Here is a 14,543-nt window from a genome sequence, read left to right on the forward strand (position 1 = left end):
GTAGAATATATAAAAATCAATGTTATTTTTCTAAATTCATCTCCAGTATCTTCTTGAGTGCGTCTCATTTATCGACTAGTTTAGCTTGATGCATCTATGCCAAAGTCTTATCCCGCCTCAAAGGAAGATTCCAGCAGCAAAGTACTCTGCGCCGAGTTCAATAATATTTACTGTGATGAAGTCACCCCTCCCAATCGAGGTGGGGCACTCATGGAGGTAAAAGAGCATCGATACTTAATGCTTTCCGAAGTCTTCTGCTTATCGTTTGAGGCAGATGTGTGTGGTAAGCGAGTGGGCCACAAGTCACTGCGCCTAATAAACAAACACGAGTGTTCAAAATTATGGTTTAGGAGAGGAAATGCCCCAGGCTCACAATTCATTTTACACAATCTGTGAAGAGATCCCCCTCAAAGGGCGTGGGTTCGGCCTTCAAATAGGCCCACTCCCGTGTATGACTGGACCAATAGTCTGCCTTCATGGTAGATGAAAGACGGGGCCAACGATTAAACGTCTGTAGGAAGCTGGCTTTTTACGTACAGTATCAAAATGAGGTACACTATGTAGAAAGTCCAGAAGACCATTATTGTTTACAGGGATTAAATTAATAATCCCAAAGGCAGTCTTTTGTGGTAGAGTGGGCGAGCAGTTTAGGCTTATCAGAGGGGAGTGTTAATGCATCTGTTGAACACACGCAGGGTCAATAAATTAAACTGGAGACCAATTTATAAAAATAACAAGTATGTTTGTATATATATTTTAACACCATGACTTTCTTAATTGGGTAAGTACTTTTTGAAATATCACTTTTTACAGTAAGTAAAATGTTAGCACAGATGCGTTTTTATGCGGTAATGCTTTTCTATGGAGAAAAAGGCATATACTGAGTACAGGTACTTGCAATTGTAATCTGGGGTCCCCTGTAGGAGTTGAGGTGCTAGGGTACCAAGGTCCAAAGTACCACCGCCAGTTTGAGCTTACCTGCCCTGGAGTGTACAGGTGCAGAGGAGCTGGAGGGGTTGGTAGCCTTGCGAGGTACACTGTAGGCAAAGAGGGTGGCCACCTAGAAACAGGCTGCACCGGGGACGTCCGGGAGCTCCCAATGGGAGAGGGGTTGGCCTAATGGCTAAGGCGCTCGACCTCGGAAACTTGGTTCGAGTCTCGGTAACGATGCCAAAAAACCCCTGTGATTCTGGGCAAATCACTTAATCTCCCCGTGCCAAAAATGAAAGTGTGTCCTCATGTAATGTAACTGGTGCTATGTAAAGCGCTCTGATAACTGATTCGGTTCGGTTCAAGTTCGTGCTATATAAAACTGCAACAAAAAAAAAATGGGAAGCTCGGTATGTAAGGCTCCTGGGAGCAGAGGGGGACAGTGTGATAGAGAGTAAACTCTCTCCATAGAGCAAACACTGTTTAAGGCACCCACTTTTCTCAATGTAGGCACTTCATTTCTCAATGTAGGTTCAGTGACTGTCAGGGGTTTGATACAAGTAAAGACTATCCGTAGTAGGGCATCAGTTCTGAAACAGGACTTCAGTATCTGGAAGAACTTGGTTTTCCCTGAACAGCTGTACACAGACTGAACACCGTGTGCAGGACGGGTTGCCCGTTCATATGTGGTTCATGGTCAACATGAACTGGGTTACCCATGAAGTGTATGGTGTAGGGTCTGCGTTGCACATAACACATGTTTGCTGCACTCAAGAGAGTTGCGTCTGTGATGGCAGTAACAACGCTTCATATTATTCTGAGCTATTTTGCACTCTCTCTCATAGCCCTAATGCCACTGTCGTTTACAGAGCAATGTGTACAAAAGAAGCTTGGATGATGCAATCAGTGGAGTCCTCAATTATGGAACTTGAGATGTCATCAGTGATGTCATAAATGAGGTCATGGAACGTGTCATTAGTGAAGTAATATGTGAAGTCAGAAGCAGTGCACGGTGGTGCTGCAAGTCATTATTAGCGCTGCCAACTATAACTGGAGAACTTCTCTGGTTTGGCGTTCAAAACATTAATGTCACTGCAGGTTTTTAGCACAGTGTAAATTCAATGCACCCTTCAAGTCTCATTGGCTTCAACATACGTGTTTCAGAAACAGACAGGATAGGCAGATCTGACCTCTGCCACCGGAAATCACTTTTCACAATGAACCTGCCAGACCTCTGACATTTATCATCGGCTTGTCACCATAACAAAAGCACAGACCTATTGTAAGTGTAAGTTAGCAATAACATGCAAACTGATACCCAGCAGGGCATCCAGACACTAATCTCGTGTGTCGGATATGGCTAAGGAGAAGAGTTGGCTAAAAAGCCAGGTCTTGAGTAGTTTTCTGAAGGTAGCAGGTTGGAGGTATTCCTTTATTGCTCTGGCATAGACTCCCTGAGTTTGAGCGACAGGTAAGAAATTATCTATTCGATGTTCCTGTGCCAGGGTCGCTTGGTTCTAGAAAATAAAATAACTAAAATAATTGTTTTATACAAAAACAATTGGTCTGAAGTTCAGTCTTTGAGTGTGTGAATTAATTTGCTGAGTGTGTACAACACATGCTTTACACTGTCCTCTGATACTGCCTGACTGCTCGATCAAGCTACCACTTTAGAGAGTAAGGTTCTATCTAACTTTAGCCTCTGCCCACATCTGGGGACACTTGGACTCTATGCACACTATACCTCATTTTGGTGTAGTGTATATAGAGCCAGTGTCTTACAGTCCCCCATCTGGACGATGTCGGGGACTGAGAGTTTTTGCTTCACCTTGCCTCCCCCACCTGAGGAGTGGAGTTGGAAGAGCTGGGCACACCTCTCTTCCTCACTTATTTTTCCCGCCGGTTCTCCCACCCAAAGTGGGGGTCAGAACCAGTAGGGACCAGTTTCTGAGAGCAGCAAGTGGCCTGGGGAAGCTCACAAAGGCGGAAAGCCTTTGAAGCTTCCCCTTCGTTAACCCTGCCCATCCTGGGGAGGAGGCTTGGCACCTCGTCCCAGGATGTGCTTTGTTTCAGGCCCCCGAGAGCAGCAGGCTCCCAACCCAGGGGTCCAGAAACATGTCTGGTGGTGGCAGCTGGAAGCAGCCGCTCAGCCTGGCCAGTAGTGGTTGGTTAGTTTTCAGGGAGCATCTCTAGGATGCCCTTCTGTGTGTATTTTTATTAAATCCCACACTGGCATCAGTGTGGGTTTAATGTGCTGAAACGTTTGATACCAAACTTCCCAGTGTCCAGTGTGGCCATTATGGTGCTGTGGAGTTCTTAATGACAAACTGCCAGCACCATGTACTCCTAATGGCAGCACTGCACTTACACCGTCTAAGAATGGACCTTGACACTGTAGGAGTACAGGACTCATGAAGACATGAAGTCCTGATGTGGAAGCGTCACACATATAGTGCATGTGGGCCCCTTCAAACACTGAAAAGCATAAAGCCTGGGTACAGTGTGCATAAGTACAACCAATAGAGACCTGGGCACCACTAGAGGCAGTGTGTATGGAATTCCTCAGTGCGATTCTTACCACACTAGTCACTTCCATATTGAGTTGTCTTGGTCAAGAACAGGATTTAGTGAATATGGACTTGTTTTGCGCCCTGAACTAAATTCTAAAGTGGTACAAAGGTCATGAAGACTGATCCTAAGATGCAGTGTCCCCTGCAGAGCAGAACCTGCTGCTGCTGGAACAAGGTTCTAGAGTCAACACTGCAGGTGGGGCAGGTGGGCCTCAGTAATGGCTCCAGAGGTGACGGCACAACATACAAGGCCATGCGAAAAAAGAGGTACATGGCCAGGTACAAACTTATCACTATAGCCACAGTATGTCCTCATAAGAAAACACCTTTGTATCACCGGATGAACAGAAGCTGGGCGTCTGTGTTTATGAAGAAGGAACCAGAAGATACTCTCCCGCTGTGGAGCGGGAGGTGCAGCGAGGTTCTACTAGGAGACCAGAGCAGTGCTCCCGATTCATGCACTCGTATTCTTCTGATACTGCACAGTGTCTCAGAAGGGGTCCATCATCTTTAACAGAAACAGGTCAAAGTTCTCTCTGAACAGATCATTCAAAGAGCTCACAGCAGGACCACTGCACACATAACCATGAACCTGCATGTGGGCACTTCAACTGTGTCGAGGAAAAGGGCACTTCAGAGCGCATGATGGGGTGTGACTGGGTAAAATGGTGGGTAAAGGGCAGTAAGTGGATGATGGCGGAAGACTGCTGAGCAGATGAGCTGAAAAGGGAAGTTTCTGACCTTCAATTTCACTTTCTCCTGTGCAGCAAGAATGGTGAGTTGCTTTGCAATCACCTGATACCAGGCTGCCCCAGCCTTGCTCCCCCACGGTTCATTCACATGAATAACAAATCCAAGAACTTCCTGCGGAAACATCAAGGCTATGAGAGGTGAAATGTGGTCAGTGAGTGTGACCTAAACATCTAGTACCAACACTTCAGACCTCTGGTAAGGAGTGAAAACCAAACAAACAAGCTTTGCTAAGATTGGTGCCCATTTAAACACACCTCTAGAAGGCCACACAATCACTGGCCTCTCAAACTCTCACCTACTAAACCAGGAAACTGAGGGGGTCTCACAGCCGCTGGCGTGTCACAGTGCCACCTACATAACCATGCCGGGCTAAAGCTTTAGAGACCTCCCACCCCCACAGAATGAAGCTCCCACCCTTGACAGGCAGAATAGAAGGGTTTCCACTGTGCCAAGTCAAACGTCGCCTCTTCGCCATCCAAATAACTCTACCGAACCCGCTGCCCTTGCAAACACGATAAATGGTCAAAGAGGAAAAAGCAAGATAACATACGTGCAAAGGAACACGCTACTCCCCAATGTTGAGATGCTTTAACCATGACCCCAGAGTCATTGTAACAAACATGCCAAAATGTGGCATGTGACCCGCCACAAAATGTGAAAATCGAGCCAAGGCCAATGTCAAGATAAAAGTTCAAATAAACCTGAACGCTGAGGTATGCAGATATTCGAAGCTGCTGGCCTCTTCTCTGTAGTCCTAAGGCCTCCAGAGACACCTGCTCTGGTCCACAAGACCCTCTTCATAAGACTGACGTGAGCATGGTCTTGGTGTGTGTAAAACCACAGCTTATCAATTCAACACGGAATATTCCTGCACAACATACCTGGTTTCCTGCTCCTCGTACAAGGAACTTGGAAGCAACAGAGTCACAGTCTTCAGAAAAAGCTGCAGCATGTCCGGGTTTCAGCGGCGTGTCGTACAGTTCAAGGATGTCATCTGCAGAAAGGTAAAAGAAAATGTACATGAGCACAACTCAGTGGAAGCGAGGGTCAAGTCTGAAGGATGAGGCTGTCACTCTCTGTGCTCATGGATGAGACTGTCACTCTCTCTGTGCTCATGGGTGAGGCTGTCACTCTCTCTGTGCTCACGGATGAGGCTGTCACTCTCTCTGTGCTCACGGATGAGGCTGTCACTCTCTCTGTGCTCACGGGTGAGGCTGTCACTCTCTCTGTGCTCACGGATGAGGCTGTCACTCTCTCTGTGCTCATGGGTGAGGCTGTCACTCTCTCTGTGCTCACGGATGAGGCTGTCACTCTCTCTGTGCTCACGGGTGAGGCTGTCACTCTCTCTGTGCTCATGGGTGAGGCTGTCACTCTCTCTGTGCTCACGGATGAGGCTGTCACTCTCTCTGTGCTCACGGGGGAGGCTGTCACTCTCTCTGTGCTCACGGGTGAGGCTGTCACTCTCTCTGTGCTCACGGGTGAGGCTGTCACTCTCGTTGTGCTCACGGATAAGGGTGTCACTCTCGTTGTGCTCACGGATGAGGCTGTCACTCTCTCTGTGCTCACGGATGAGGCTGTCACTCTCTCTGTGCTCAAGGATGAGGCTGTCACTCTCTCTGTGCTCAAGGATGAGGCTGTAACTCTCTGTGCTCAAGGATGAGGCTGTCACTCTCTCTGTGCTCACGGATGAGGCTGTCACTCTCTCTGTGCTCAAGGATGAGGCTGTCACTCTCTCTGTGCTCACGGATGAGGCTGTCACTCTCTCTGTGCTCACGGATGAGGCTGTCACTCTCTCTGTGCTCACGGATGAGGCTGTCACTCTCTCTGTGCTTACGGATGAGGCTGTCGCTCTCTCTGTGCTCACGGATGAGGCTGTCGCTCTCTCTGTGCTCACGGATGAGGCTGTCACTCTCTCTGTGCTCACGGATGAGTCTGTCACTCTCTCTGTGCTCACGGATGAGGCTGTCACTCTCTCTGTGCTCACGGATGAGGCTGTCACTCTCTCTGTGCTTACGGATGAGGCTGTCACTCTCTCTGTGCTCACGGATGAGTCTGTCACTCTCTCTGTGCTCACGGATGAGGCTGTCACTCTCTCTGTGCTCAAGGATGAGGCTGTCACTCTCTCTGTGCTCAAGGATGAGGTTGTCACTCTCTCTGTGCTCACGGGTGAGGCTGTCACTCTCTCTGTGCTCACGGGTGAGGCTGTCACTCTCTCTGTGCTCACGGGTGAGGCTGTCACTCTCTCTGTGCTCACGGGTGAGGCTGTCACTCTCTCTGTGCTCACGGGTGAGGCTGTCACTCTCTGTGCTCACGGGTGAGGCTGTCACTCTCTCTGTGCTCACGGGTGAGGCTGTCACTCTCTCTGTGCTCACAGATGAGGCTGTCACTCTCTCTGTGCTCATGGATGAGGCTGTCAGTCTCTGTGCTCACGGATGAGGCTGTCACTCTCTCTGTGCTCACGGGTGAGGCTGTCACTCTCTCTGTTCTCACGGGTGAGGCTGTCACTCTCTCTGTTCTCACGGGTGAGGCTGTCACTCTCTCTGTTCTCACGGGTGAGGCTGTCACTCTCTCTGTTCTCACGGGTGAGGCTGTCACTCTCTCTGTTCTCACGGGTGAGGCTGTCACTCTCTCTGTGCTCACGGGTGAGGCTGTCACTCTCTCTGTTCTCACGGGTGAGGCTGTCACTCTCTCTGTGCTCATGGGTGAGGTTGTCACTCTCTGTGCTCATGGCAGCTGCCGGCACAGTACAGCCGACGCGTGGTCCTATCTCATCTACTCTTCACCCAGTGGCCTACACTGGAGATATTGTGTCCCCCGGTGGGCGATCCCTTTCATGCAGTCTCTGGGTGCAAGGGAGCGAGAAAAGCAGATCCATTTAAAACAAGCATTGGCAAAGCCAATAATTCTCACCTATGCAAGAGCCATTGGCTTTGCCAATGTGTGTTAGCCATGTTGTACACCAGCATGGCTGCTGTTCAGCAAGGATAAAAGTTAGTGGGGTGCTGTGGCATACAGCAGTGTTAAGTACAGAAGTGCAGAGGTGAAGAGTGCAGTAAAGCATAGAAGAGTGGGGTAGAGTGTACTGGCATAAAGTAGAGTGGTGCAGAGTAGAGTGGCAGAGACTGCAGTGTTGCAGATTAGAATGCAGCGGTGTAGAGTGTATTGGCATAGAGTTGAATAGAGCATGTAGAGTGCAGTGGCGTAGATTAGACTGCTTCAGAGTAGCGTGCAGTGATGTAGAGTGCAGTGTTGTAGAGTGCAGCTTTGCAAAGTAGAGTATTGTGGGGCAGAGAGCATTGGCACAGAGTAGAGTGGAGTGGTGTAGAGTAGAGAAACGTCGTGTGAAGTGGCATAGAGTGGAGTGTTGCAGTGCAGAGTGCAGTGAAGCAAGGTGGAGTGGAGTAGTGTAAAGTGTAGCAGAGTAGAGTGCAGTGAAGCAAGGTGGAGTGGAGTAGTGTAAAGTGTAGCAGAGTAGAGTGCAGCGAAGCAGAGTGGAGGAGTGTGGGGTGCTGCAGAGTAGGGTGTGGTAACATGGAGTGTACATGGTTTGGTAAAATACTGCCATTACAGATGTTAATAGTGAAAAATAAGATGTTGCTGTATACCAGGATACATGTACGTATAACAACAAACCCGCATCGCTGTAGTCTAATCCAACCGATATGACCTCACCATGAAACCCAAGTCAAAAATACGTGGTCAGGCAGGCCCTGCGGCCCAGGTCCAAAACAACTGTTAACAGATCACAGTTGCGGTGACACGTAACCCTTAGACAAACGTGCGAACAGGAAACCCAGATCGATCCCGCAGATAGGCAGCGACACCACAAGTCTTAGGAGACTAGCCCCAATAAAACACATTTGGCCGGAGGGGTGCGCGTTCCTAACACACCATAAAGTCAGATGCCACACTAAGTTAGGAACACTCAGTCAATCAGAACTCCGCATGTACACTACGCACAGTGATCATGCGCTCCCCATGTCGGACATCTTGACACATGCCCACAGGCCCCAAATTGTATCCAAGCATGGTCGAGACCCACCTGCACTTCTTATCAAATGGCCAGATTTATGGCACCCTGCCAAGGCCCAGTTTCCTGTTCTAAAAGAATGTACAAATTGCTTGATGACACTTTGGGAAATGTATAAAATGATGGCCAAAACCAATGAACTTTGAGACAGTCTACGGACCTGGACTCTGTCGCCTGTTCCCTCGGCCGCTGCGTTTAATCAAACAAGCTCCTCCTGTTTAGTCAAACGCCTCATATCTCTTATTTTTTTCAAGGTAAATTCACACTCAAGCAACACAGACAACACGCACTCAGTTGAAATGAGCATTACATTTGCACAGACATGCACTTAGCAACAAATCTGTAGAATGTTTTTTATCTAATTTTAGAAGTTCTTTCACAAAATTAAACTACAAAACAAAGATGAAACTGACTTTGCATGAACTATTACAGGATTAAAGCTAAAATAATTTGTGCCACCTGGGAAACACTCAATGTCAGGCCCCAGACCAAACTTTTGTAAAAATCCCAGTAGATCCTGAGCGATCCGTCCCCTCCTCCAACATCTTATCTCGGCTTCACCAAAGCTCTTCTCAAACCGTCACAACCAGAATCAGTCCCTATTTTCACTTGAGTGTAAGCGTGCAAGTCTGTGAGCCCACACGGAGTAAGACACCAGTGTGACACGGGGAGTGACGCTCACCTTGCACGATGACATCGTCGTCCATGTAGATTGCCCTCTCGGCATCGGGGACCATGTACGGCAGGTAGTACCTTGCGAACGTCAGCTGGGAGGACAGACCCGGAACAGAGAAATGAATACGACATTAGTTAACACAACACAAACCGCACAGGCCTACAGAAGCGCAAGCATTGCATGAAGACCACTGCAGAGAGCTGGACCACAGACACAAAGTACAGAGCATCAGCAGCAGGCGGACAATGAGGATCACGCATCTGTCCATGGGATACGCCATGGACGTCACAAGAACAGTCCCACCAGACCACTCTCTACCTCTCAAACCCTAAACCACCAAAGAGGCGGAACAGTGGTCTGTGGAGGAGGGGACACGGTAAGCAAATGTAGTGGATTACTTTACGGATGGGTAATTGGTCTGAAAATATATGCAGTTCTGGCCCGCCTGATGATGTCGGAGAGTAGCAACTGGCTTTCTGGAGAGTTAAAAATAATCTTAATGTCTCAAAAAAAGGGTGATTCAAGAATGATGCACCTTTACCTCAAAAATGTGAACGACAATGTTCATGATCTAGGAGTCACCAGAACTCATTGTCTTTGTGTTCACAACACAGACAGCACTTGCAGAGCTCAGGAGCTCTTGGTGTTCATGATACAGACAGCACTAGCAGAGTGAAGAACCCTCTGTCTTCATGATACAGACAGCACTTGCAGAGCTCAGGAGCTCTTGGTGTTTATGATACAGACAGCACTTGCAGAGCTCAGGAGCTCTTGGTGTTTATGATACAGACAGCACTTGCAGAGCTCAGGAGCTCTTGGTGTTTATGATACAGACAGCACTTGCAGAGCTCAGGAGCTCTTGGTGTTTATGATACAGACAGCACTTGCAGAGCTCAGGAGCTCTTGGTGTTCATGATACAGACAGCACTAGCAGAGCCCAGGAGCTCTTGGTGTTTATGATACAGACAGCACTAGCAGAGTGACGAACCCTTTGTGTTCATGATACAGACAGCACTAGCAGAGTGCAGACCCCTTTCTGTTCATAACACAGACAGCACTTGCAGAGCTCAGGAGCTCTTTGTGTTCATGATACAGACAGCACCAGCAGAGTGCAGACCCGTTTTGTTCGCCATACAGACAGCATCAGCAGAGTGTTGAACCCTTCAAGTTCATGATACAGACAGCACCGGCAGAGTGCAAACACTTTATGTTCATGATACAGACAGCGCTGGTAAAGTGCAGACCCTTCGAGTTCATGATGCAGACCCCTTTGTGTGCATGATACAGACAGCACCAGCAGAGTGCAGACCACTTTGTGCTTATGATACAGACAGCACCAGCAGAGTGCAGACCCCTTTGTGCTTATGATACAGACAGCACCAGCAGAGTGCAGACCGCTTTGTGCTTATGATACAGACAGCACCAGCAGAGTGCAGACCCCTTTGTGTTCATAACACAGACAGCACCAGCAGAGTGCAGACCCCTTTGTGTTCATAACACAGACAGCACCAGCAGAGTTCAGAACCTATTTGTTCACAACACAGACAGCACCAGCAGAGTTCAGAACCTGTTTGTTCACAATACATACATCACCAGCAGACTGCAGACCCCTTTGTGTTTATGATAGACAGCGCTGGTAGAGTGCAGAACCCTTCGCGTTCATGATACAGACAGCGCTGGTAGAGTGCAGAACCCTTCGAGTTCATGATACAGACAGCGCTGGTAGAGTGCAGACCCTACGAGTTCATGATACAGACAGCGCTGGTAGAGTGCAGAACCCTTCGAGTTCATGATACAGACAGCGCTGGTAGAGTGCAGAACCCTTCGAGTTCTTGATACAGACAGCGCTGGTAGAGTGCAGAACCCTTCGAGTTCATTGATCCAGACAGCAGCAGTAGAGTTTCAGCACTTACCGGTTTTATGGGCTCTGGCTGGTCAGGATCTACCCGAATCTTCCCCTCCAAAACACGAGGATCAAAATCTAAAATTTTATATTTTAATGCTTTCAGCTCCGTGTTCTTTAGCCACAACCTAAAAGAAAAGAAAACAGTTATATTTTTTGATGAAACAACATGGAGTTAACAACAGTGAAGTCGTCACACAGACTGGATGTCAAATTATCTCATAAACGAATAACTATAGACAGGGTTTAGACAGCTCAATGAGCAGTCTCCCTGCCTACATTTATTCACAAAAACCAACAGATAATTTTCTGCTTGTGAAATGAGAGCGACAAAAGCACTTTTAGAGCACCAAAATTGTGGAGGTGGTTTTGAGACAAATAACTTTATACGTAGCTACAGAGAGGAATCGTCAAAGGCGGGAGCGGGTTGGCCATCCTCGAAATCAAGTCCACGTTGCCCTGAGCTCATGATAAAAGATACACAGCCTGAGAAAATGTGAACTGGGAGGCTTAAATGAATTATGCTCGCCGGAAGAATCGCACCCGGCAGTGAGCTTTACTGTCCAGGGCGATCAGTGGGGTGGTCAGAGGGATGATAGATTATGGGTGATTTATCTGAGCAACGGAGGACACAGATGACCGGGAATCCAGGGGCAGACAGGCAACAGGGGGACGCAGAGCAGGCGGGATGTGTAGTCTGCAAGGAAGGAGTTCAGCAAAGAAATTACAGGGATGGTAAAAAGACGCTCTTCATGAATTAAATGTTGCTCCTCAGCAAAGTTCTACACTCTAAAGAAGTGTACGGTTTCACCCAGGCTGGAGCTCCTATTAATGCAGACGTCTACCATCCCCACGTGTTAGCGAAGACAGGACTCATGCCAGGCCCAGGCTTTCTAGCTGCATCAAAAGCTGAGGAGATCGACTACTGGCCCCCCGTGGTGAATAAACCTCTGCGGTGGGTGATGGGACTGGGCCCTTCCTCCGACTGTAAGAGGTGCTTATGAGAGAACTCGGCTACATGAGGTATGTGATGATCCAGTACGGGTGGACGGCTGCATGAATGTAGCACAAAGTTTGTAGAATGCTTCCTCGGGCTAGCTACTGCAGTCACTGAACCAGTTATAGCGGGTCAGCCTTTAGCCAAACAAATGAAAACATGTCAAAAGGACTGTGGCCACGGGTGTAGCCATTGCAAAAATACTTTAAACAAGCAGAGTGGCCGCTCGCCCATCCCCAGCGTCCTACACCCAGATCGGGAGTGAAAAGCTGAGGCTAGCATCAGTCACTGATTGGCTGCAGGAGAGTCTGGGGCAGATATACAAACCCAGTGTCTTTAAGGGATGGCGGTGATCAACAAGTACCCATTATGCTTTCCATGGGACTGAACCACACCTACGGCCGGGCACACGGGGCATGGATTGTATTCCTCCAAGTGCATAACAATAACTTTTAAATAGAGGGGACAGTGGGCATGGCACCGGGTGCACCTGAAGCCCTGCGTGCCAGGTATCCAGAGCACCTTTTGGATTCTAGGAGCTGTGAAACCAGTAGAGCAAAGGACTGGACCGGGATGTTTTGCTGAGTCGCCTGAAAGAGTAGGGACCGTACTGCAGAGTGAAGAAAAGACCAGCTACTCCCAGGAGCTGAAGGAGAAGGCCGTTCACTGGTTGGTAAGCCACCTTATTCATCCCAGAACAACAGGAAGTGGTGCTCCACGTGCTGGGATGAGAACATTTGCCTCATCGGAGCTGCAGAAGATCAGAGGTTGTTGCAGCTGCCTAGCTGGACCCAGGATCAGGATTGTTGAGTTTCCCTCTCTACAGCCTTTCCATTTCTCCCTGAGAAAGGACCAACACACTTTAAACCCACCCGCTAATGGGGAGAGGGTGTTCAAGAAGCCTCTGCAGTGCACGGAGGTTGAAGATGCGGACGCTGGAGGTTGAAGATGCGGACGCTGGAGGTTGAAGATGCGGGCTGCTGGAGGTTGAAGATGCGGACTGCTGGAGGTTGAAGATGAGGACGCTGGAGGTTGAAGATGAGGACGCTGGAGGTTGAAGATGCGGACGCTGGAGGTTGAAGATGAGGACGCTGGAGGTTGAAGATGAGGACGCTGGAGGTTGAAGATGCGGACTGCTGGAGGTTGAAGATGCGGACGCTGGAGGTTGAAGATGAGGACGCTGGAGGTTGAAGATGCGGACGCTGGAGGTTGAAGATGAGGACGCTGGAGGTTGAAGATGCGGACTGCTGGAGGTTGAAGATGCGGACGCTGGAGGTTGAAGATGCGGACGCTGGAGGTTGAAGATGCGGACGCTGGAGGTTGAAGATGCGGACTGCTGGAGGTTGAAGATGCGGACTGCTGGAGGTTGAAGATGAGGACGCTGGAGGTTGAAGATGCGGACTGCTGGAGGTTGAAGATGCGGACGCTGGAGGTTGAAGATGCGGACGATGGAGGTTGAAGATGCGGACTGCTGGAGGTTGAAGATCCGGACTGCTGGAGGTTGAAGATCCGGACTGCTGGAGGTTGAAGATCCGGACTGCTGGAGGTTGAAGATCCGGACTGCTGGAGGTTGAAGATCCGGACTGCTGGAGGTTGAAGATCCGGACTGCTGGAGGTTGAAGATCCGGACGCTGGAGGTTGAAGATGCGGACTGATGGAGGTTGAAGATGCGGACTGATGGAGGTTGAATATGCGGACTGATGGAGGTTGAAGATGCGGACTGATGGAGGTTGAAGATGCGGACTGATGGAGGTTGAAGATGCGGACTGATGGAGGTTGAAGATGCGGACTGATGGAGGTTGAAGATGCGTACGCTGGAGGTTGAAGATGCGGACTGATGGAGGTTGAAGATGAGGACGCTGGAGATTGAAGATGCGGACGCTGGAGGTTGAAGATGAGGACGCTGGAGGTTGAAGATGCGGACTGCTGGAGGTTGAAGATGAGGACGCTGGAGGTTGAAGATGAGGACGCTGGAGGTTGAAGATGCGGACTGCTCGAGGTTGAAGATGAGGACGCTGGAGGTTGAAGATGCGGACTGCTGGAGGTTGAAGATGCGGACGCTGGAGGTTTAAGATGAGGACTGTTGGACCCGGCCTCGTGGCGTGGTCCTACCCCTTCCGCATGGCGGACCCTGGACGACATCGGCCCTCCATCGACCCGCTGTCACCCCTCCGGACACCACCCTCAACGAACTCTCGACGAGAGCCGCCCTTGGCAAACCCCGGCTCTCCCCCTCTGGAACCCGGCGAACCCGGCTCGCCCCAACTCTGCAGGTCCGGTCACCACCTCGGGCCACCCTCTCAGGCCCGACTCCATCTTGGGCCCATCACGTCCTGAGCACGTGGCCTCAGCCCGACCCCGGCCCCAGCGAAGCCCCGACATCATGGCACCAAGATCAACCCAGGTGGTAAAGTGGCCACTTGACGGACCCCGGAGGAGAAGAGTTTCGATGACCCTCCAGCCGTCCCCGGACGCCTGGTATCGATCGCCCTCCGGCCTCCCTGGGCGCTGGCTCCACCCCCCTGCTGGGTGTCTGGACACCTTCATCCCGGTCCCTCTGACCCCCAGGCGCGAGGGTCCGGACATCAAAGGACTCCAGTCCTATATCTGGGCCAGCCCGGGATCAGGAAGGCAGTTGTATCTAGGAGTCGAAGCCCTGCTGACCTCGTCGCGGCTGATTCTGA

At 49.8% G+C, this 14,543-nt stretch overlaps 1 protein-coding gene across 5 annotated transcripts in view; it reads right to left on the minus strand.

The window, feature by feature from the left end:
* Positions 1-14,543, minus strand: part of GLT8D1 (glycosyltransferase 8 domain containing 1) — a 60,728-nt gene that overhangs the window by 25,753 nt on the left and 20,432 nt on the right. For all 5 annotated transcript variants that reach the window (XM_078661912.1, XM_078661909.1, XM_078661910.1 and 2 more), the window contains exons 5-7: positions 10,873-10,990; positions 8,966-9,050; positions 5,135-5,247 (exon numbers count right to left, since the gene is read on the minus strand). In XM_078661912.1, the coding sequence (XP_078518038.1) occupies positions 5,135-5,247; positions 8,966-9,050; positions 10,873-10,990 (316 nt within the window). The remainder of the gene's footprint in view (positions 1-5,134; positions 5,248-8,965; positions 9,051-10,872; positions 10,991-14,543) is intronic.

The sequence above is a fragment of the Lissotriton helveticus genome, chromosome 9, assembly GCF_964261635.1.
Source record: "Lissotriton helveticus chromosome 9, aLisHel1.1, whole genome shotgun sequence".
Taxonomy (NCBI): Eukaryota; Metazoa; Chordata; class Amphibia; order Caudata; family Salamandridae; genus Lissotriton; species Lissotriton helveticus.